The following is a 24,693-nucleotide window of genomic DNA, read 5'->3' on the forward strand; positions in this document are numbered from 1 at the left end:
AATAGATAACCGAGTCAAACTCAAAACAAGCAGAAATTACCATGAGTAGGGCTCAAAACCCCTATGCATTCCCAAGGCCAGAACATAATTTGCACTTTACTGAAAAAAATACAAATTAATGTGGATTGTCAGTTTAATATACATGTACTGATATTTAGTAATCAAAATGTTAATGTTATTTGATTCATTAAAGTTATGAAAGTAAAAACATTTATATTTTTTCAGAAGAGTGCAAATTATGTTCTGGTCTTGGGAGAGCATAGGGGTTTTGAGCCCTACTCATGTGAATTTCTGCTCGTTTTGAGTTTAACTCGGTTATCGATTGTAATTTCTGTTCGTTTTGGATTTCATTTATTTATCGATGCTGATTTATGGTAGTTTCAAGCCTGGTAGATTATTTTTTTTTTGCCCATATTTGGTTTAATGGAGTTCTTTACTTTTCTTTGAAAAACTTATTTTGTGGAAAAAGTTTTTTTAATTAATTATTAAAGAAAAGCAGGCATTCAAACTAATATGGTAAGGCTAACACGTTCCTGTTTGAAAGAATCTACCGTATTAATATTATTAAAAAATTGGGGTATAAACCCTTTTACTAGGATTTAACATAATACAAGTAAGAATAAGCAAGGAGCAAATTTGACTTACATTCTACAAGCATGGAAGAAGCTTAGCTTCAGCAAAGCTATAACCCCTACTGACTTCCATTATCATTGTATCTCTATATAAGACGTATCCCCCCTTACTTGCCAAACAAACTAAGGTAAATTCAATAGTTCTAAGACAGATTGAACACGAAAGTTTACACGAAAGTTTATCGGGTTTAATTACCTCTGAAGGCCATTGGCTTGGCTTGACCCAGGTTTTAGCAAAATTCATAGTAAGTTCATAATAATTATAAATTGGAAAGAGATCTCTTAAAATCTCAAAATTTTCTCGGTTCATGGAGTGCCAGGGGGTCGGCTCCCATAACTTGTGTACCAAAATATTGTTAAAAAAGTTTCACGGGGGTCCAGCCACGGAGGGCCATGGGTAAATTCTCATACATTTTGGAATAAAATATCATTAATATCTTTTGTTTGGGGGGGGGTATGTGATCGGGCCATTAAGGGTCAGGGGTCAAGTCCAATAATTTTTGGAAACGAATATCGTTTATATTTTGTTGAGGGAGGGGGGTTGGGCCATGGGGTTCAGAGGTCAGCTCCAATAAGTTTTAAAATAAAACTTCGTTAATCTCTTGTGGGAAGAGTTGGGCCAATGAGGCCCAGAGGTCATCTCCTATATGTGGAGGAACTATAGTTTTCGATTTCTTATCTTATGAGCCCCCCCCCCAAGTTTATACGACCACCCATTCAATAAAAACCTCATATGCCCTCTGGGAATAGCATACAGTGCTTGCCCCAGGGCTATGGGGAATCGTGTTGACATTGAAGTCGCTGTTATCTTATCTTAGGACTATTTTGAAGCAAATAGCTATCTCAAAATTTTTATGGGATGTATTTGAGGAAAAGAGGGTGCAGGAGGGGTGGGGGTATAGTTGCCCTTTCATCACTTTTGACTCCTAATAAGGGAACTAGAATTTTCAATATCTAATCAAATGAACCCCCTCTGAAGTTTATATGACCAAATCTTCCATAAAAACCTTAATGTCCCTGGAGCATAGCTTACGAACCTTGCTACCGGGCTCTAGGGGATTAAGTTGACCCTGAAGTTTTTTTCTATCTGATCTTTGCATAATTTCTAATAAAATGACTATCTTAAAACATTTATCAGAAGCATTTGTGGAAAAGAGAGTGGGGGGTTGTTGCCCTCAGATAGCTTTTGACTCTTAAAAAGGGGAGTAGAACTTTCAATTTCCAATCGGATGACCCACCCCCTTCTGAAGTTTATACGGCCACTCCTTCCATATGAAATGCCTAAAGGACAAATATAAAAATTGAACAATGTAACGTTATAGCCTTTAAAATGAAATAAAAAACAAGTTTTAATACGTATATTAGGGGCTTCCCCTCCCCCCTATTAAATACCTCACTCTTTACGCTAAAGTTCGAATTTTGTTCCAATTCTTTAAAAATGACTTCTTAATCACAAAGACCGTTAATTAGAATAAATAACTCTTATGAAAGCACTAAAAATTCTTTGGCTTAAAGAGCGAGGTATTGACTAGGGGACGGACCCAGATCATATACGTAATATTTTCTGTTCTTTTTAAGTTTTGATGCTGCTCCTTTCTTTATGTTGAAAAACTTGTTTTTTTAAAATTTAATTTCTGATTGTTTTTTTTAAATAATGCTGGGAAATCTGGCGCTCCTTCATAGCAATGTCCCTTCCCCCATGAAAACTTCCTCCATGGAAAGATCCTCCCATGTAATCCTGACCCCCCCCCCCAAACTACCAGAAATAATCCCTCCCGAAAAAGCCTGTTTATTTCCCATTAACCAATACTATAGGTAAACAGTGGCTAAAGTTCATAACTTTCAGCCCTTCCCCCGGGGACTGTGGGGGATTAAGTCATCCTAAAAGATATAGAAATTATATTTTTGACCATGCTGAACAAAATGGCTATCTCAAAATTTTGATCGGTTGACTTTGGGGAAAAATGAGCGTGGGAGGGGGCCTAGTTGTCCTCCATTTTTTTAGGTGACTTAAAAAGGCCACTAGAAATTTTAATTTCCGTTCGAATGAGCCCTCCTGCGATATTCTAGGATCACTGGGTCGATACGATCACCCTTGGAAAAAAAAAACAATTAAACACGTATCCGTGATCTTTCTTCTGGCAAAAAATACAAAATTCCCCATTTTTGCAGATAAGAGCTTGAAACCTCTACAGTATTGTTCTCTGATACGCTGAATCTGATGGTCTGATTTTCATTAAGTTTCTATATCTTTGAAGGGGTGTTTCTCCCCTTTTTTCGAAAATCAGGCAAATATTCTCAGGCATAAACTTTTGATGGGTCGGACTAAACTTGACGAAACATATATATTTGAACTCAACATAAAAATCTGATTCCTTTGATGTATCTTTTGGTTTCAAAATTCCGTTTTTTAGAGTTTCGGTTACTATTCAGCCGGGTCGCTCCTTACTTACAGTTCGTTACCACGAACTGTTTGACTATAGGCAACATTATAGCGTTGCCTCTGATCAAAAGCTTTTGTACTGAAAGTGCAAAGGTATTAAATGACTTCAACGCGAAGAGCTGGGTATTGAGGAAGGGGCAACTCCCCTCATACATAAAATGATTTCAGTTCAATTGAAGTTTTTGTGTCGCCCCTTGCTTTTAGTTGTATAAAACTTGTTTTGTTTTTTTTAATTATCATTGGAGAACATTTATTAGAGGTACGCGGTGTCAATATAGAGTTTTCTATTTTTTATAACAAACTTCAACCTGGGGAATTCTTATACGCTTACTTCAGATTTTCGATATACTATCTGTTTTTGGGGAGTCCCAAATTTCTTTTGTCCTGACATCGTAATTCAATCAGGGATGTACACATGTATATAAAGAATGGTAGCAATGGTCTACTACTGCTACTACTACTAACAACTAGCAACTCACCGCAGCACCAGGCCACCTGAGGCCAACACAGCTACGCACGCTCCTCCTCCACCCCAATCTATTCAAAGCCTCGCTTTTTACACCCGCCCACGAAGTTCCCATTTCCTTTAAATCTTTCTTTATGACGTCCTCCCACCCCAGACGAGGACGACTTGCTTTCTGTTTAGCCCTAGACAGTTGGCCGAAAATAACATCTTCGGCAATCTGTCATCCTTCATCCGCACAATGTGCCTTAGCCACCTCAACCTTTCTTTCATTATAGCCTAGAGAGCGGTGGTCAGGTCTATTTCAGTGCCCTTCACATGCACCAAACAAACCAACAAAACAGCCTCCCATTACGTCATTATCCATCGAACCAGCGAGTCATGTACCAAAAAGTAAAATTTACCCAACAAAACAATGTTCCATTAAGTCATTCTTCATTGAGCCATCGATGATTTAAAATTTCCCTTTCCTTCCCTGTAAAGGTTATACGTTAACTCTTACTTCTAGTAAATAACTTAGAAATCCTTCATTTTTTTGCGGATACGACAGCTATATTTTCAGCTGACTAAATGGCAAAACATTTGCTGCTTTACTTCTTATCACATTAGTGTTTCCAAGGGCATTTTTGCTGCTCTTATTACTCTTTGGTAAACATCTTGAAAGAGAAAATAGTAATCGCTCAACTTTTTCTAAGCAACTGCTATGTGTTTTCTCAGCCTTTTGTTAAGAGATAATCAACTTTTAAGTGGCTGTCATTTTCGTATTGTAATCTTTTAGGGTCAACGAGTAAGTCAGAATGTCAACAGAGGTGTTATAATTAATGATCGAAGCTTAGTTCTTCAGAAAATTAGCCGGAGTCAAGGAGGAAAATATACCTGTGCAGCTTGGAATGAAGAGGGAGGCTCAGAAAGTGAGCCAGTTTTGCTAAACTTACAATGTAAGTCATATTAATTCCTATTTTCCCCTAAAAGGTCAATATACAGTACAGAAATCCTTTGCTCTCTAGGCAATATGCAATAGCGATCCAAGTTGACACTCGAGACTACAACGAACATTTGGGTTGGGGAAAATGGTATCAACTATAAGAAATCTTTTATTTTAAGTTCTTCCGTAGCCAAAATATAACAAAAAATCTGAATTTATGTAGTTTTTCACCATTTGAGGGGGGGGAGAGGTAACAATTTTAGGGACGATTTTCAGCTTTCAGCCCTCGTGGCAAGGGAGCAGCTAATGAAGCAATTCTATTTTACAAGTATTTGATTATTCATTAGTAGCAAGCTACAGTAAATTTGTTTACCCCATAGGAGTCTACTGTATTCTGTTGTAGTCTTTACAGTCTTCTGAGAAGAAAAAGTGATCTGGCGTTGGGTCTTTCGGAAACACATTGGTCAAAAACCACAACACTAACTCCCAATCTGGGTACGTCCTTAGCATCACTTAGTCCATTATTCTTATTTCATTATGCCTGGAGTAACAGACTTGGAAGACCAGTTTTTTCCTTAAATATAATTAATATTTGGATTCTTGTAAGAAATTCAGTGTCTGGCACGGTCTTAGCACCAAGGACAAACGTATACTGCTATATTATCTCGACAGCTAAACTACTTACGTGCTTGAGTGTCATCCATCCTAATGGGACGTTTGGGACCACTTCTTTTGACAGAAATATTAAAGAGATTAGCACACATTTCAAAAATATTCTCAGGAATCAATATAGATTATAAATTAATTTTTAAACCCCTCCCCACTCTGTGTCTAAATATCCTTATGCATCTATCTGAATGCTGAGGTAGAAAAGGGGTATTTTTGGCATAAAAATACATTTTCTGAGGCTTCAGGCACACCTTTCTTGCTCAACTAAGACCCACTGAACCTCCTTTCTAATAGCTGTTCCGAACGTATACATCGTGGACGTAAATTTGTCAAGCTCCAAATACATTAAAATAGTATATTGGAACTTTAAATAAATGCCTGCGTTGACCGTTTATTTTGCGACTACGTGCATCTTTAGGCATGAAACTGGGAACTGGGAAGCTCAGTATACAGCTTTTTGGTAATTTCAAATTTATCAGCGGTCTCAGGATTTCACCTCAATACCTTATTAGGGTAAAATTGTTTTGGAGTAAAATTGTTTAGGGTAAAACTGGGTATATTTCTTTTTTTAATTCTCTTTAGGGTATAATTGTTGGTTTGTACCAAAAAATAACACAACCAGCACTATGCATTGGTACAGAAATTTTCGTTACCTAAAAAGGACACAGGAAGTTTAATTTTCCGTTCAAATGATTCCTCCTATCAATCTTTTCAGACCGTTACCACTGGCTCGATTTGATAATCCGTAAAAAAAAAGTAAAAAAATCCCGCAAACAAACATGCATTCGTAATCGCTCGTCTCGAAAAAAAGCAAAATTTTGGCGTTTTTGTAGATAGGAGTTTGAAACCTCTCCAATTGAGTTCTTTGATACAGTCAGCTTAATGGTGTAATTTTCATCAAGACCACTTACCGAATTGAGGTTGTTCCTTTTCAAACAGCTCGTGGTAACGAACTGTAAGTAAGGAGCGACACGGCTCAATGGTAATCAAAACTCTAAAAAACAGAATTTTGATACCAATAGATACATCAAAAGAATTGTATTTTAATGCTGATTTCAAATAAATAAGTTTAATCAAGTTTAGTTATACTAATCAAAAGTAACGCGCCTGAGAAAATTTGGCTGATTTTCGAAAAAAGGGGGAAAGACCCCCTAAAAGCTATAGAACCTTAATGAAAATCACACCATCATGTTCAGCGTATTAGAGAACGCTACTGTAGAGGTTTCAAGCACCTATCTACAAAAATGTGGAATTTTGCATTTTTTTCTCAGAAGAAAGATCACGGATGCGTGTTTATTTGTTTTTTTGTTGTTTTTTTTCCCAGGGGTGATCGTATCGACTCAGTGGTCCTACAATATCATGGGAGGGCTCTTTGGAGTGGAAATTAAAAGTTATAGTGCTCTTTTTAAGTGACTAAAAAAATGGAGGGCAACTAGGCCCCCTCCCACGCTCATTTTTTCCCAAAGTCACCCGATCAAAATTTTGAGATAGTCATTTTGTTCTGCATGTTCGAAAATATGAGTAGAGATGACCCTATTGATTCGACGAGAACACCATATATGGGCATAGAGTCCATAGGGAGATGGTTTTTGTCAGTGAGAATGGAAAAACAGGAATTTTCTCACATTTATGGATGTTTCTTCGACGGTTATGAGTGTCGGTCAATTTATTTGATGTTTTTCATGGATGTCAACAGTAATTCGTGTCTGTTTTATGGTTTTTGTCAGTGAGAATGGAAAAACAGTATTTTTCTCACTTTGATGGATGTTTTCTGGATTATTGAGTCTAATGGGGACAGAGTCAGTCGCCCAGAAACAATTCTCCATGAATAGACCCAAGACATTGATGATATTTGCCGAGGAAACAAATCTACTGGTCGAACTCCAAAGATATTAATAAACTTCGCCAAGGAAAAAAATCTCCAAGAAACAACTTAGCAATGAAGAGACTAATACTTGAAATGGTTCCCCAGTACTTTGAAATGTGACCGCACAAGGATGCCAAAAACCATAGGAACACGCATAAATTTCGCTTAGGGGTTATTTGGGCGAAAGCGTTTTAGACATTTTAGGGAATTATTTCGGCGAAACAGTTAGAGACATTTTAAACGATGATTTTAGAAGATGTTTTAGAAGAGGTTTTGAGTGTGAAACTCTGCGGTCGTTATAATACACAAGCTCCATTTGAAAAGTGTCGCAACTTTACTTTACAGCTTTTTGAATGCCACAACACCAGGCAATACTTTTCAAAAGGCATTTAAGAACAAGTTCTTTTCATAATGTCCATCCTAAACCCATTTTACAAATTGAAGTACCCATCCTTTTCACACAAAACTTTACTTTACAGCTTTTTGAATGCGCCAGTACCAAGCAATACTTTTCAAGAGCATTTCAGAACGTAATACACAAGTTCCATTTGAAAAGTGTTGTGAGGTCCTCTACCCCAACCCCAAAGGGCCCTCCTACTCCACTCCCAAAGGAACCTCTCCCCCCAACCCCAAAGGCCCCCTGTCCCCCTAATGCCCCCTGAGCCCCCAAAAGCCCCGGGACCCCAAAGCCCCCCTCCCCCCCCCATTTTTTAAAAATAACTTTTGAATTTTTTTAACATGGCATTTTTTTAACTTTTTTACGTATCTTAAAATGACATGAAACATGCTTACGGCTTTACCAATCGTACTCTGTTTTTGTTCATCGACACGACGCGGCTTTCCCACTGGTACTCTATGGCAGGTTATCGACACTACCTAGTTTATTGCATGCATTAAATCAGTATTTTTTACGCAGTGGAAGGATAAACACACAATTCATATCTGTAAAAAGGTGAAGATGAATTATTCGACGAAAGTATGTGCACATGATAAAATCATCGTCGTGTTGAATGCTGACAAGGAGAAATACCTGAACTATGAAACGAGTGCAAGTGGTAACACTATTGGAAATGTATGCCTACGTTGTCATGACAGCGAGAAGTTAGATTTCTTTGGAGTACCCAAAAATTTCAATCGTGTAAACGGTGGATATGCAAGAGTAACATTACCAGAGAAATTAGTGTTCAAAGAGAATGCAAACTTAAAAATAACTGTCGATGATCGGGGACAACTCCTTGCTACTGTTGCTGGTAATACATTACCTGTTGATACATCCTATCATCATCTTTCCGGTATTAGAATTTTAAAGAGAACAAGAAGAAGACACGCATACTCCTGAACTAATGTCATTAATCATATCTTGTCAATGTGCCAAAACTGCTATCTATGTAAAAATAATGTGACAATAGACAGTGAAATCGCAGGCAGAATAAAAAGGACATTAGCAGACAATATCATCAGTGAATATAAAGATGAATTGACGGAAAGTGAAGCGCAAGTATACTAATAATGTATAATAATGTATTTAAAGTATTTTTATATTAATATTATACATTTCGTTATTTCATTAAAATTATCTTATGCAGTACTTTTTTAAGTGTTCATTATTTTTAGGCTATGCTGGAACTTCAAACTTTCAGAATATCTATTAAAAAAGTCGGGGATGTAAGAAAAAGAATTTTTATAAATAAAGATACTGCTAGCAGGCTCAATTTTTCATAAAAGATATAAAAGTTCAAGTTCTCTTCTGAATTTTACCATAGAACACAATTCAATTCTAATTTCACCAGAGAAAATAAAAAGCTTCCACTTCAGTTTTAAGTTCACCAAGACATAAAAAATTTAAATTTCAGTTTTAAATTTTTCCATAGAAGATAGGAAAAGTTATACTATGATTGTGATTATTTTCCATGAACATAAAAAGTTTCACTTTAATTCTAAATTTTCTTAAATTCAATTCCGACCTTTCTCAAAGAGTCAAATTGAAAGTTATGTTCCAAACTTTTAATAGAAGATATGAAAAGTTATGCTTTGATCGTTAATATTCAAGCTCTCTTCGAATTTTACCATAGAACACAATTCAATTTTAATTTCTTCAGAGAAAATGAAAAACTTCCACTTCAGTTTTAACTTCACCAAGAAATAAAAAATTTAAAGTTCAGTTCTAAATTTTTCCGCAGAAGATAGGAAAAGTTATACTATGATTGTGATTATTTTCTATGAAGATAAAAAGTTTCACTTTAATTCTAAATTTTCATAAATTCAGTTCTGACTTTTCTCAAAGAGATGAAAAAATTTAAAGTTCTATTCCAAATATTTTCCCGGAAGAAGAAAAGTTCCAACTTCGATTCTGAATTTTCTCAATGAAAATGAAATAAGTTATTGATCAATTCTATTTCCCCAAAATAATATAAAAAGTTTCCACTTCAGTTGAGATTTTTCTCAAAGAGATGAAAAAATTTTAAATACTGTTCCAAATTTTTCATAGAAGATAGAAAAGTTCAAGTTCTCTTCTGAATTTTACCATAGAACACAATTCAATTCTAATTTCTCCATAGAAAATAAAAAGCTTCCTCTTCAGTTTTAAGTTCACCAAGACATAAAAAATTTAAAGTTCAGTTCTAAATTTTTCCTTAGAAGATAGGAAAAGTTATACTATGATTGTGATTATTTTCTATGAAGATAAAAAGTTTCACTTTAATTCTAAATTTTCTTAAATTCAGTTCCGACCTTTCTCAAAGAGATGAAAAAATTTAAAGTTCTGTTCCAAATACTATCCCGGAAGAATAAAAGTCCCAATACATAAAAAATTTTAAATTCACTTCTAAATTTTTCCATAGAAGATAGGAAAAGTTATACTATGATTGTGATTATTTTCTACGAAGATAAAAAGTTTCACTTTAATTTTAAATTTTCTTAAATTCAATTCCGACCTTTCTCAAACAGATGAAAAAAATTTAAAGTTCTGTTCCAAATTTTTCATAGAAGATAGGAAAAGTTATACTTTGATCGTGAATATTCAAGTTCTATTCTGAATTTTACCAAAGAACACAATTCAATTCTAATTTCTCCAGAGAAAATAAAAAGCTTCCACTTCAGTTTTAAGTTCACCACGACTTAAAAAAATTTAAAGTTCAGCTCTAAATTTTTCCGTAGAAGATAGGAAAAGTTATACTTTGTTTGTGACTATTTTCCATGAAGATAAAAAGTTTCACTTTAATTCTAAATTTTTTTAAATTCAGTTCTGACTTTTCTCAAAGAGATGAAAAAATTTTAAGTTCTGTTCCAAATTTTTCATAGAAGATAGGAAAAGTTATACTTTGATTGTGAATATTCTTCATGAAGATATGGAGCTCCACTTTAATTCTGAGTTTTCTTGAAGAAGTGAAAAGTACAAGATCTCTTCTGAATTTTCTTAGAGAAGAGAAAAAAAGTTAGCTCAATTCTGAAATTTACAATGAAAATGAAAAAGCTTCCATTTCAGTTCCTAATTTCTCAAAGACATAAAAAATTTAAAGCTCAATTTTAAATTTTTCCATAGAAGATAGGAATGGCTATACTATGACTGTGATTATTTTCCATGAAGATAAAAAGTTTCACTTTATTTCGAATTTTTCTTAAATTCAGTTCATTCATCTAACCACCAAAAACAATAGGTTAGGTATAAATAAATATTAATAAATAATTAGAAACATTTCTCCATGTTTAAGTTAGGTTAGGTTAGGTTAACTTATCATGAGCGCTCATGATAAGCTAACCTAACCTAACTTAAACATGGTAAAAAGATTAAATTAGGTTAGGTTAGGCTAGATTAAGTTAGGTTAGGTTAAGTTAAGTTAGGTTAGATTAGCCTACGTACGCGCGAGTACGTAGGCTAATCTAACCTAACCTAACTTAATCTAGCATAACCTAACCTAATTTAATCTTTTTACCATGTTTAAGTTAGGTTAGGTTAGCTTATCATGAGCGCTCATGATAAGTCAACCTAACCTAACCTAACTTAAACATGGAGGAATGTTTCAAATTATTTATTAATATTTATTTATACCTAACCTAACCTATTGTTTTTGGTGGTTAGATGAATGAACTGAATTTAAGAAAAATTAGAAATAAAGTGAAACTTTTTATCTTCATGGAAAATAATCACAAACAAAGTATAACTTTTCCTATCTTCTACGGAAAAATTTAGGAGCTGAACTTTAAATTTTTTTATGTCTTGGTGAACTTAAAACTGAAGTGGAAGCTTTTTATTTTCTCTGGAGAAATTAGAATTGAATTGTGTTCTTTGGTAAAATTCAGAAGAGAACTTGAATATTCACGATCAAAGTATAACTTTTCCTATCTTCTATGAGAAATTTGGAACAGAAAATTAAATTTTTTCATCTGTTTGAGAAAGGTCGGAATTGAATTTAAAAAAATTTAAAGTTAAAGTGAAACTTTTTATCTTCGTAGAAAATAATCACAATCATAGTATAACTTTTCCTATCTTCTATGGAAAAATTTAGAAGTGAATTTAAAATTTTTTATGTATTGGGACTTTTATTCTTCCGGGATAGTATTTGGAACAGAACTTTAAATTTTTTCATCTCTTTGAGAAAGGTCGGAACTGAATTAGAAAAAATTTAGAATTAAAGTGAAACCTTTTATCTTCATAGAAAATAATCACAATCATAGCTTAACTTTTCCTATCTTCTAAGGAAAAATTTAGAACTGAACTTTAAATTTTCTATGTCTTGGTGAACTTAATACTGAAGTGGAAGCTTTTTATTTTCTCTGGAGAAATTAGAGTTGAATTGTGTTCTTTGGTAAAATTCAGAAGAGAACTTGAACTTTTCTATCAAAAAATTGGAACAGTATTTAAATTTTTTTCATCTCTTTGAAAAAAATCTGAACTGAAGTGGAAACTTTTTATATTATTTTGGGAAAATAGAATTGATCAATAACTTATTTCAATTTCATTGAGAAAATTTAAAATTAAAGTTGAACTTTTCTTCTTCCGGGAAAATATTTGAAATAGAACTTTAAATTTTTTCATCTCTTTGAGAAAAGTCAGAACTGAATTTAAGAAAATTTAGAATTAAAGTGAAACTTTTTATCTTCATAGAAAATAATCACAATCATATTATAACTTTTCCTATCTTCTGCGGAAAAATTTAGAACTGAACTTTAATTTTTTTATGTCTTGGTGAACTTAAAACTGAAGTGGAAGCTTTTTATTTTATCTGGAGAAATTGGAACTGAATTGTGTTCTTTGGTAAAATTCAGAAGAGAACTTGAACTTTTCTATCTTCTAAGAAAAAATTGGAACATTATTTTAAATTTTTTCATCTCTTTGAGAAAAATCTGAATTGAAGTGGAAAATTTTATATTATTTTAGAAAATAGAAATGATCAAAAACTTATTTCATTTTCATTGAGAAAATTCAGAATCGAAGTTGAACTTTTCTTCTTCCGAGAAAATATTTGGAACAGAACTTTAAATTTTTACATCTCTTTGAGAAAGGTTGGAATTGAATTTAAGAAAATTTATAATTAAAGTGAAAATTTTTATCTTCATGGAAAATAATCTGTAGAAGCTTTTTATTTTCTCTGGAGAAATTAGAATTGAATTGTGTTCTTTGGTAAAATTCAAAAGTGAACTTGAACTTTTCTATCTTCTATGAAAAATTTGGAACAGTATTTTAAACTGTTTCATCTCTTTGAGAAAAATCTGAACTGAAGTGGAAACTTTTTATATTATTTTGGGAAAATAGAATTGATCAATAACTTATTTCATTTTCATTGAGAAAATTCAGAATCGAAGTTGAAATTTTCTCCTTCTGAGGAAATATTTACAACATAACTTTAATTTTTTCATATCTTTGAGGCAGGTCGGAATTGAATTTAAGAAAATGTAAAATTAAAGTGGAATCTTTTATATTCATGGAAAATAATCACAATCATAGTATAAATTTTCCTATCTTCTACGGAAAAATTTAGAAAAGAACTTTAAATTTTTCATGTCTTGGTGAACTTAAAACGGAAGTGCAAGCTTTTTATTTTCTTTGGAGAAATTAGAATTGAATTGTGTTCTTTGATAAAATTCAGAAGAGAACTTGAACTTTTCTATCTTCTATGAAAAATTTGGAACAGTATTTCAAATTTTTTCATCTCTTTGAGAAAAATCTGAATTGAAGTGGAAAATTTTATATTATTCTAGGAAAATAGACTTGATCAATAACTTATTTCGTTTTCATTGGGAAAATTCAAAATCGAAGTTGTACTTTTCTTCTTCCGGGGAAATATTTGAAACAGAACTTTAATTGTTTTCATCTGTTTGAGAAAGGTCGGAATTGAATTTAAGAAAATTTAGAATTAAAATGAAACTTTTTATCTTCATAGAAAATAATCACAATCATAGTATAACTTTTCCTATCTTCTATGGAAAAATTTAGAACTGAACTTTATGAAAAATTTATGAAAAATTTGGAACAGTATTTTAAATTGTTTCATCTCTTTGAGAAAAATCTGAACTGAAGTGGAAACTTTTTATATTATTTTGGGAAAATAGAATTGATCAATAACTTATTTCATTTTCATTGAGAAAATTCAGAATTGAAGTTGAACTTTTCTTCTTCCGGGAAAATATTTGGAACAGAACTTTAAATTTTTTCATCTGTTTGAGAAAGGTCGGAATTGAATTTAAGAAAATTTAAAATTAAAGTGAAACTTTTTATCTTCATGAAAAATAATCACAATCATAGTATAACTTTTCCTATCTTCTATGGAAAAATTTAGAAGTGAACTTTAAATTTTTATGTCTTGGGACTTTTCTTCTTCCGGGAAAATATTTGGAACAGAACTTAAAATTTTTTCATCTCTTTGAGAAAAGTCGGAACTGAATTTAAGAAAATTTAGAATTAAAGTGAAACTTTTTATCTTCATAGAAAATAATCACAATCATAGTATAACTTTTCCTATCTTCTATGGAAAAATTTAGAACTGAACTTTAAATTTTTATGTCTTGGTGAACTTCTAACTAATGAGGAAGCTTTTTATTTTCTCTGGAGAAATTAGAATTGAATTGTGTTCTTTGGTAAAATTCAGAAGAGAACTTGAACTTTTCTATCTTCTATGAAAAATTCTGAACAGTATTTTAAATTTTTTCATCTGTTTGAGAAATATCTGAACTGAAGTGGAAAATTTTTATATTATTTTGGGAAAATAGAAATGATCAATAACTTATTTCATTTTCATTGAGAAAATTCAGAATTGAAGTTGAACTGTTCTTCTTCCGGGAAAATATTTGGAACAGAACTTTAAATTTTTTCATCTCTTTGAGAAAGGTCGGAATGGAATTTAAGAAAATTTAGAATTAAAGTGAAACTTTTTGTCTTCATAGAAAATAATCACAATCATAGTATAACTTTTCCTATCTTCTCTGGAAAAATTTAGAACTGAACTTTAAATTTTTATGTCTTGGTACTTTTCTTCTTCCGGGAAAATATTCGGAAGAAAACTTAAAATTTTTTCATCTCTTTGAGAAAAGTCGGAACTGAATTTAAGAAAATTTAGAATTAAAGTGAAACTTTCTATCTTCATAGAAAATAATCACAATCATAGTATAACTTTTCTTATCTTCTTTGGAAAAATTTAGAACTGAACTTTAAATTTTTATGTCTTGGTGAACTTAAAACTGATGAGGAAGCTTTTTATTTTCTCTGGAGAAATTAGAATTGAATTGTGTTTTTTGGTAAAATTCAGAAGAGAACTTGAACTTTTCTATCTTCTATGAAAAATTTGGAACAGTATTTAAAATTTTATCATCTCTTTGAGAAAAATCTGAACTGAAGTGGGAAAATTTTTATATTATTTTGGGAAAATAGAATTGATCAATAACTTATTTCATTTTCATTCAGAGAATTCAGAATTGAAGTTGAACTTTTCTTCTTCCGGGAAAATACTTGGAACAGAACTTTAAATTTTTTCATCTGTTTGAGAAAGGTCAGAATTGAATTTAAGAAAATTTAAAATTAAAGTAAAACTTTTTATCTTCATGGAAAATAATCACAATCATAGTATAACTTTTCCTATCTTCTATGGAAAAATTTAGAAGTGAACTCTAAATTTTTATGTCTTGGGACTTTTCTTCTTCCGGGAAAGTATTTGGAACAGAACTTAAAAATTTTTCATCTCTTTGAGAAAAGTCGGAAATGAATTTAAGAAAATTTAGAATTAAAGTGAAAGTTTTTATCTTCATAGAAAATAATCACAATCATAGTATAACTTTTACTATCTTCTTTGGAAAAATTTAGAACTGAAATTTAAATTTTTATGTCTTGGTGAACTTAAAACTGATGAGGAAGTTTTTTATTTTCTCTGGAGAAATTAGAATTGAATTGTGTTTTTTGGTAAAATTCAGAAGAGAACTTGAACTTTTCTATCATTTATGAAAAAGTTGGAACAGTATTTAAAATTTTTTCATCTCTGAGAAAAATCTGAACTGAAGTGGAAAATTTTTATATTATTTTGGGAAAATAGAATTGATCAATAAATTATTTCATTTTCATTGAGTAAATTCAGAATCAAAGTTGAACTTTTCTTCTTCCGGGAAAATATTTGGAACAGAACTTTAAATATAATTCTTTGAGAACGGTAGGAATTGAATTTAAAAAAATTTAGAATTAATGTGGACCTTTTTATCTTCATGGAAAATAATCACAATCATAGTATAAATTTTCCTATCTTCTATGGAAAAATTTAGAACTGAACTTTAAATTTTTATGTCTTGGTGAACCTAAAACTGATGAGGAAGCTTTTTATTTTCTCTGGAGAAATTAGATTTGAATTGTGTTCTTTGGTAAAATTCAGAAGAGAACTTGAACTTTTCTATCTTCTATGAAAAATTTGGAACAGTATTTAAATTTTTTCATCTCTTTGAGAAAAATCTGAACTGAAGTGGAAAATTTTATATTATTTTAGGAAAATAGAATTGATCAATAACTTATTTCATTTTCATTGAGAAAATTCAGAATTGAAGTTGAACTTTTCTTCTTCCGGGAAAATATTTGGAACAGAACTTTAAATTTTTTCATCTGTTTGAGAAAGGTCGGAATTGAATTTAAGAAAATTTAAAATTAAAGTGAAACTTTTTATCTTCATGGAAAATAATCACAATCATAGTATAACTTTTCCTATCTTCTATGGAAAAATTTAGAAGTGAACTTTAAATTTTTTATGTCTTGGGACTTTTCTTCTTCCGTGAAAATATTTGGAACAAAACTTAAAATTTTTTCATCTCTTTGAGAAAAGTCGGAACTGAATTTAAGAAAATTTAGAATTAAAGTGAAACGTTTTTATCTTCATAGAAAATAATCACAATCATAGTATAAATTTTCCTATATTATATGGAAAAATTTAGAACTGAACTTTAAATTTTTTATGTCTTGGTGAACTTCTAACTAATGAGGAAGCTTTTTAATTTCTCTGGAGAAATTAGAATTGAATTGTGTTCTTTGGTAAAATTCAGAAGAGAACTTGAACTTTTCTATGTTCTATGAAAAATTTGGAACAGTAGTTTAAATTTTTTCATCTCTTTGAGAAAAATCTGAACTGAAGTGGGAAAATTTTTATATTATTTTGGGAAAATAGAATTGATAAATAACTTATTTCATTTTCATTGAGAAAATTCAGAATCGAAGTTGAACTTTTCTTCTTCCGGGAAAATACTTGGAACAGAACTTTAAATTTTTTCATCTGTTTGAGAAAGGTCGGAATTGAATTTAAGAAAATTTAAAATTAAAGTGAAACTTTTTGTCTTCATGGAAAATAATCGCAATCATAGTATAACTTTTCATATCTTCTATGGAAAAATTTAGAAGTGAACTTTAAATTTTTTATGTCTTGGGACTTTTCTTCTTCCGGGAAAATATTCGGAACAGAACATAAAAATTTTTCATCTCTTTGAGAAAAGTCGGAACTGAATTTAAGAAAATTTAGAATTAAAGTGAAACTTTCTATCTTCATAGAAAATAATCACAATCATAGTATAACTTTTCTTATCTTCTTTGGAAAAATTTAGAACTGAACTTTAAATTTTTATGTCTTGGTGAACTTAAAACTGATGAGGAAGCTTTTGTATTTTCTCTGGAGAAATTAGAATTGAATTGTGTTTTTTGGTAAAATTCAGAAGAGAACTTGAACTTTTCTATCTTCTATGAAAAATTTGGAACAGTATTTTAAATTTTTTCATCTCTTTGAGAAAAATCTGAACTGAAGTGGGAAAATTTTTATATTATTTTGGGAAAATAGAATTGATCAATAACTTATTTCATTTTCATTGAGAAAATTCAGAATTGAAGTTGAACTTTTCTTCTTCCAGGAAAATATTTGGAACAGAACTTTAAATTTTTTCATCTGTTTGAGAAAGGTCGGAATGGAATTTAAGAAAATTTAAAATTAAAGTGAAACTTTTTATCTTCATGGAAAATAATCATAATCATAGTATAACTTTTCCTATCTTCTATGGAAAAATTTAGAAGTGAACTCTAAATTTTTATGTCTTGGGACTTATCTTCTTCCGGGAAAATATTTGGAACAGAACTTAAAAATTTTTCATCTCTTTGAGAAAAGTCGGAAATGAATTTAAGAAAATTTAGAATTAAAGTGAAACTTTTTATCTTCATAGAAAATAATCACAATCATAGTATAACTTTTCCTATCTTCTATGGAAAAATTTAGAACTGAACTTTAAATTTTTATGTCTTGGTGAACTTAAAACTGATGAGGAAGCTTTTTATTTTCTCTGGAGAAATTAGAATTGAATTGTGTTCTTTGGTAAAATTCAGAAGAGAACTTGAACTTTTCTATCTTCTATGAACAATTTGGAACAGTATTTAAAATTTTTTCATCTCTTTGAGAAAAATCTGAACTTAAGTGGAAAATTTTATATTATTTTAGGAAAATAGAATTGATCAATAACTTATTTCATTTTCATTGAGAAAATTCAGAATTGAAGTTGAACTTTTCTTCTTCCGGGAAAATATTTGGAACAGAACTTTAAATTTTTTCATCTGTTTGAGAAAGGTCGGAATTGAATTTAAGAAAATTTTAAATTAAAGTGAAACTTTTTATCTTCATGGAAAATAATCACAATCATAGTATAACTTTTCCTATCTTCTATGGAAAAATTTAGAAGTGAACTTTAAATTTTTTATGTCTTGGGACTTTTCTTCTTCCGGGAAAATATTTGGAACAGAACTTTACATTTTTTTATCTCTTAGAGAAAAGTTTGAACTGAATATAAGAAGATTTAGAATTAAAGTGAAACTTTTTATCTTCATAGAAAATAATCACAATCATAGTATAACTTTTTCTATCTTCTTTGGAAAAATTTAAAACTCAACTTTATATTTTTATGTCTTGGTGAACTTAAAACTGAAGTGGAAGCTTTTTATTTTCTCTGGAGAAATTAGAATTGAATTGTGTTCTTTGGTAAAATTCAGAAGAGAACTTGAACTTTTCTATCTTCTATGAAAATTTTGGAACAGTATTTTAAATTTTTTCATCTCTTTGAGAAAAATCTGAACTGAAGTGGGAAAATTTTTATATTATTTTGGGAAAACAGAATTGATCAATAACTTATTTCATTTTCGTTGAGAAAATTCAGAATCGAAGTTGAACTTTTCTTCTTCCGGGAAAATATTTGGAACAGAACTTAAAATTTTTTCATCTGTTTGAGAAAGGTCGGAATTGAATTTAAGAAAATTTAAAATTAAAGTGAAACTTTTTATCTTCATGGAAAATAATCACAATCATAGTATAACTTTTCCTATCTTCTACGGAAAAATTTAGAAGTGAACTTTAAATTTTTATGTCTTGGGACTTTTCTTCTTCCGGGAAAATATTTGGAACAGAACTTAAAAATTTTTCATCTCTTTGAGAAAAGTCGGAACTGAATTTAAGAAAATTTAGAATTAAAGTGAAACTTTTTATCTTCATAGAAAATAATCACAATCATAGTATAACTTTTCCTATCTTCTTTGGAAAAATTTAGAACTGAACTTTAAATTTTTATGTCTTGGTGAACTTAAAACTGAAGAGGAAGCTTTTTATTTTCTCTGGAGAAATTAGAATTGAATTGTGTTATTTGGTAAAATTCAGAAGAGAACTTGAACTTTTATATCTTTTATGAAAAATTTTGAAAAGTATTTTAAATTTTTTAATATTTTTGAGAAAAATCTGAACTGAAGTGGAAACTTTTTATATTATTTTGGGAAAATATAATTGATCAATAACTTATTTCATTTTCATTGAGAAAATTCAGAATCGAAGTTGAACTTTTCTTCTTCCGGGAAAATATTTAGAACAAAACTTTAAATTTAACTCTTTGAGAAAGGTCGAAATTGAATTTAAGAAAATTTAGAATTAAAATGAAACTTTTTATCTTAATGGAAAATAATCACAATCATAGTATATCTTTTCCTATCTTCTATGGAAAAATTTAGAACTGAACTAAAAATTTTTTATGTCTTGGTGAACTTAAAACTGAAGTGGAAGCTTTTTATTTTCTCTGGTGAAATTAGAATCGAATTGTGTTCTTTGGTAAAATTCAGAAGAGAACTTGAACTTTTCTATCTTTTATGAAAAATTAAGCCTGCTAGCAGTATCTTTATTTATAAAAATTCTTTTTCTTACATCTCTGACCTTTTTAATAGATATTCTGAACGTTTGATGTTCTAGCATACCCTAAAAATAATGAACACTTAAAAAAATAATGCATAAGATAATTTTAATGAAATGACGACATGTAGAATATTAATATAAAAATATGTTAAATACATTATTATACATTATTAGTACACTTGCGCTTCACTTTCCGTCAATTCATCTTTATATTTATTGATGATATTGTCTGCTAATGTCCTTTTTATTCTGCCTGCGATTTCACTGTCTATTGTCACATTTTTTTTACATAGATAGTAGTTTTGGCATATTGACAAGATATTATTAATGACATTATTGCGGGAGTATGCCTGTCTTCTACTTGTCCTCTTTAAAATGCTAATACTGGAAAGATGATGATAGGATGTATCAACAGGTAATGTGTTACCATCAACAGTAGCAAGGAGTTGTCCCCGATCATCGACAATTATTTTTAAGTTTGCATTCTCTTTGAGCACTAATTTCTCTGGTAATGATACTCTTGCATATCCACCGTTTACACGATTGAAATTCTTGGGTACTCCAAAGAAATCTAACTTCTCGCTGTCATGACAACGTATGCATACATTTCCAATAGTGTTACCACTTGTACTCGTTTCATAGTTCAGGTATTTCTCCTTGTCAGCATTCAACACGACGATGATTTTATCATGTGCACATACTTTCGTCGAATAATTCATCTTCACTTTTTTACAGATATGAATTGTGTGTTTATCCTTCCACTGCGTAAAAAATACTGATTTAATGCATGCAATAATCTAGCTAGTGTCGATAACCTGCCATATAGTACCAGTGGGAAAGCCGCGTCGTGTCTATGAACAAGCACAGAGTACGATTGGTAGAGCCGTAAGCATATTTCATGTCATTTTAAGATACGTAAAAAAGTTAAAAAAATGCCATGTTAAAAAAATCCAAAAGTTATTTTAAAAAAATGGGGGGGGGGAGGGGGGCTTTGGGATCCCGGGGCTTTTTGGGGGCTCAGTGGTTATTGGGGGGACAGGGGCCTTTGGGGTTGGGGGGGGGGAGGTTCCTTTGGGAGTGGGGTAGGAGGGCCCTTTGGGGTTGGGGTAGAGGACCTCACAAAACTGTTCAAATGGAACTTGTGTATTACGTTCTGAAATGCTCTTGAAAAGTATTCCTTGGTGTTGGCGCATTCAAAAAGCTGTAAAGTAAAGTTGTGTGTGAAAAGGATGGGTACTTCAATTTGTAAAATCGGTTAAGGATGGACATTATGAAAAGAACTTGTTCTGAAATGCCTTTTGAAAAGTATTGCCTGGTGTTGGGGCATTCAAAAAGCTGTAAAGTAAAGTTGTGGGTGAAAAGGATGGGAACTTCAACTTGTAAAATGGGTTTAAGAAGAACATTAAGAAAATAACTTGTTCGGAAATGCCCGTTGAAAAGTATTGCTTGGTGTTGGAGCATTCAAAAGGCTGTAAAGTTAAGTTGTGGGTGAAAAGGATGGGTACTTCAACTTGTAAAATGGGTTTAGGATGGACATTAAGAAAATAACCTGTTCTGAAAAGATATAATAAAGCCTTAAAAAAGTATTAACAAAATGGGGAGGGGACTCTTTGGGGGGCCGGGGAGGGTCTTTGGGGGTCTGGGGGGCCCTTGAGGGCCGGGTGGTCCTTGGGGAGCCCGGGTGACCTTGGGGGACCGGGGGCTTCCTTCGGGGTTGGGGTAGGGGGATCGGTTCCCTTTGAGATTGGGGTAGGGACCTCACGACACTGTTCAAATGTAACTTGTGTATTATAACGACCGCAGAGTTTCACCCTCAAATCCTTTTCTAAAACATCTTTTAAAGTCATCGTTTAAAATGTCTCTAACTGTTTCGCCGAAATAATTTCCTAAAATGTCTAAAACTCTTTCGCCCAAAAAATTTCTAAACGTGATTTCTGCGTCTTTCTTATGTTTTTGGCATCCCTGTGCTGTCACATTTCAAATTACTGGGGAACCCTTTCACGCCTTAATCTCTTCATCTCTAAGATGTTGCTTGGAGAATTGTTTCCATGGCGAAGTTTATTAATATCTTTGGAGTTTGACCAGTAGAATTGTTTCCGGGGCGAAGTTCGTTAATGTCTTGGGTCTATTCCTGGAGAATTGTTTCTGGGCGAATGACTCTGTCCCCATTAGACTCAATAATTCAGAAAACATCCATCAAAGTGAGAAAAATACTGTTTTTCCATTCTCACTGACAAAAACCATAAAACAAACACAAATTGCTGTTGACATCCATGAACACAACAAATGAATTGACCAACACACATAACCGTCGAAAAAGCAACCATAAAAGTGAGAAAATTCCTGTTTTTCCATTCTCACTGACAAAAACCATCTCCCTAGGGACTCTATGCCCATATATGGTGTTCTCGTCGAATCAATAGGGTCATTTCTACTAATGTGATGACTATGTCTTTTAGGATGACTTATTTCCCCAAAGTTCCCAGGAGGAGGGCTGAAAGTTATGAACTTTACCCAATGTTACCACATAGTATTGGTTATTGGGAAGCACACAGACATTTTCAGGGGGGATTTTTTCTGGTAGGTTTAGGGGGGGGGGGGTAAATCAGGAATTATATTGGAGGATATTTCCATGAAGGAATTTTTCATTGGGGAAGAGACATTGCTATGAAGGGGGCGCCGGATTGCCCATCATTATTAGAGAAAAAGATCAGAAATTAAATAAAAAAAAAAGTTTTTCAACTGAAAGTATGGAACAACATCAAAACTTAAAACGAACAGTAATTATTACGAATATGATTGGGTTCACCCCCTAGTCAATACCACGCTCTTTAAGCCAAAGATTTTTTAGTACTTTCATAAGAGCTATTTATTCTAATTAACGGCCTTTGGGATTAAAGGGTCATTTTTAAAGATTTTGAACAAAATTCGAACTTTAGCTTAGAGAGCATGATAATGCATTTGAAGCGAACCCCCTAGTATATATATTAATTTTATTTGAACAAAGATGATCGTTATGTTACTTATTTCTTCAGCTACGTATGTATGGTACTAGTAAAAGCAATCGCAAGTTAGATCAATAAAGCTTTAAGGAACCCATTTAACCAAATAAAAGTAAAATTAATATGCAAATTTTGTTATAATTATTTATGTACGGTGAGCCAATATCAAAACCTGCATTAATTAAAAAACGTTCAAAAATTATATAAAAAAAACAAGTTTTTGCAACTGAAAGTAAGGAACGATGTTAAAACTTAAAACGAACAGAAATTATACCGCATATGAAAGGGGCTGTCCCCTCCTCAACGCCTCGCTCTTTACGCTAAAGTTTGACTTTCTCAAAAATCTATTTTTTTTAAACAATAAAAAACTTTAGTGTAAAGAGCGAGGCGTTGAGGAGGGGACAGCCCCTTTCATGTACGGAATAATTTCTGTTCGTTTTAAGTTTTAACGTCGATCCTTACTTTCAGTTAAAAAAAACTTTTTTTTTTATTTAATCTGAAAATAGGGCCAATTTTCTCAGGTTCGTAGCTCATCGCAGATAAATTGGAACTTAAACAATGTTACTTATTTAGAATTACCATAAACAATTGTTTTTTTTTCATGTATGTGTTGTTACCAAAACTCTGTTTTTACACTTTTGGTTACCATTAACACGAGTAGCTCCTTAGTTAAACTTCTTTATCACGGAATGTTTAATTAGTCTTAGATAGGACTATAATTTAAAGGTTTTGAAGTTGTAATCTTAATAATGAAACTGTCGTCATCTTGGTGACCCTTCTCACTAGGTTTTAATGGTTCATATACTGAAAATTAACGGCAATATATTGAAACTTAGGATACACTGCATCAGCATTGTTCTAAAGCTAATATTTTTGGAGAAAATTTAACTTTGAGGTTTCTAGGCTAATGAGTTGGGGGAAATTTTTGGTTGGAATGCTTCGTTAAAGCAAAAACTTCTTCAGTTCTCTTGTATTATCTGAATACTGATTTAATCATAAACTAAGTTTAATATATTTTTGAAATAAAGATTATTGTTATTAAATTGTGTTATTATTATAATTATAAAATTATAACTTACTATTAACATAAGTAAGCAGTTCATGCTCTAATTTTATTCGAGTCTGTAAGATAGAGTCTGTCAGAATGTATTATTTTTATTATCATAGTTTTATAGATGGCAGAGCACTGCGTGACAAGGTACGTTGTCAAGTTACAGTTACTAACTTCCAGGATGTTTGTCATTATTTGAAATTACCTCTACTTTGTCTCTCTTGGACTTAAACGTATTTAAACAAGGACGGTGTTTTTGATGTAAGGGGGGGATTTTGTGTATATAACTATATGTTTACATCTAAAACTAAACTTAAACATATTACATCTAAAATAAAAAACAGTTTTTATTCTTCTTTGCCGGTTTTCTGCGGTATCCTGCAAGGAACACTGACCGGTACTTTATGCTTCCTTCTCAAGATCAATTAAATAGCTACCCCTCCGTCCACCTGGATGAAAGGCAACCCCTCCGTCCACCTGGATTTTTACCATTTTTCTATAGTTTTCTATAACAACGTTATAGATTAGGGATATTAAGAGCAGTGAAATGGAGAAATTGAATGAACTTTCTACCGATGCTGCTCAAACCCGTATGAGAGTAGGCCTACTGGTTATGAGTACGGGTCAAGGTTATGGGATATATAATAATTTGTTCTCCACATTATTGGGATATAATTGGAGATTTAATTGATTCCCACAAAGTAAATGTCGGCTTTTAGTTTTCTGTCGTTTATTTGGATTTATTATCAAAGCTATACAAGCTATGGGAAGACTGCCTAATCGACTCTGAATAACATAGGCACACAAACTAAACTTTTTTATAATGGACGAGATAGGATGATCCTCCATGGTATCAAACGGCCTTAACTCTATTGTGAATGGTCAGTAGATCTGAAATACCTTTTAATAAGCTTGAGTTTAGAAAAACTCCTCTTGCAAGAAGCAACAGAGACACATAATGTCAGGTAAAACCTTAATA

At 31.7% G+C, this 24,693-nt stretch overlaps 1 protein-coding gene across 1 annotated transcript in view; it reads left to right on the forward strand.

Moving 5' to 3' along the window:
• Nucleotides 1-4,490, forward strand: part of LOC148946348 (nephrin-like) — a 334,574-nt gene extending 330,084 nt beyond the window's left edge. The window contains exon 9 of the mRNA XM_089097979.1: nucleotides 4,317-4,490. Coding sequence (XP_088954105.1) covers nucleotides 4,317-4,490 — 174 coding nt within the window. The remainder of the gene's footprint in view (nucleotides 1-4,316) is intronic.
• The last annotated feature ends 20,203 nt before the right edge of the window (nucleotides 4,491-24,693 follow it).

This window comes from Artemia sp. Qi Xiang Cuo, chromosome 12 (genome assembly GCF_049724085.1).
Source record: "Artemia sp. Qi Xiang Cuo chromosome 12, ASM4972408v1, whole genome shotgun sequence".
Taxonomy (NCBI): Eukaryota; Metazoa; Arthropoda; class Branchiopoda; order Anostraca; family Artemiidae; genus Artemia; species Artemia sp. Qi Xiang Cuo.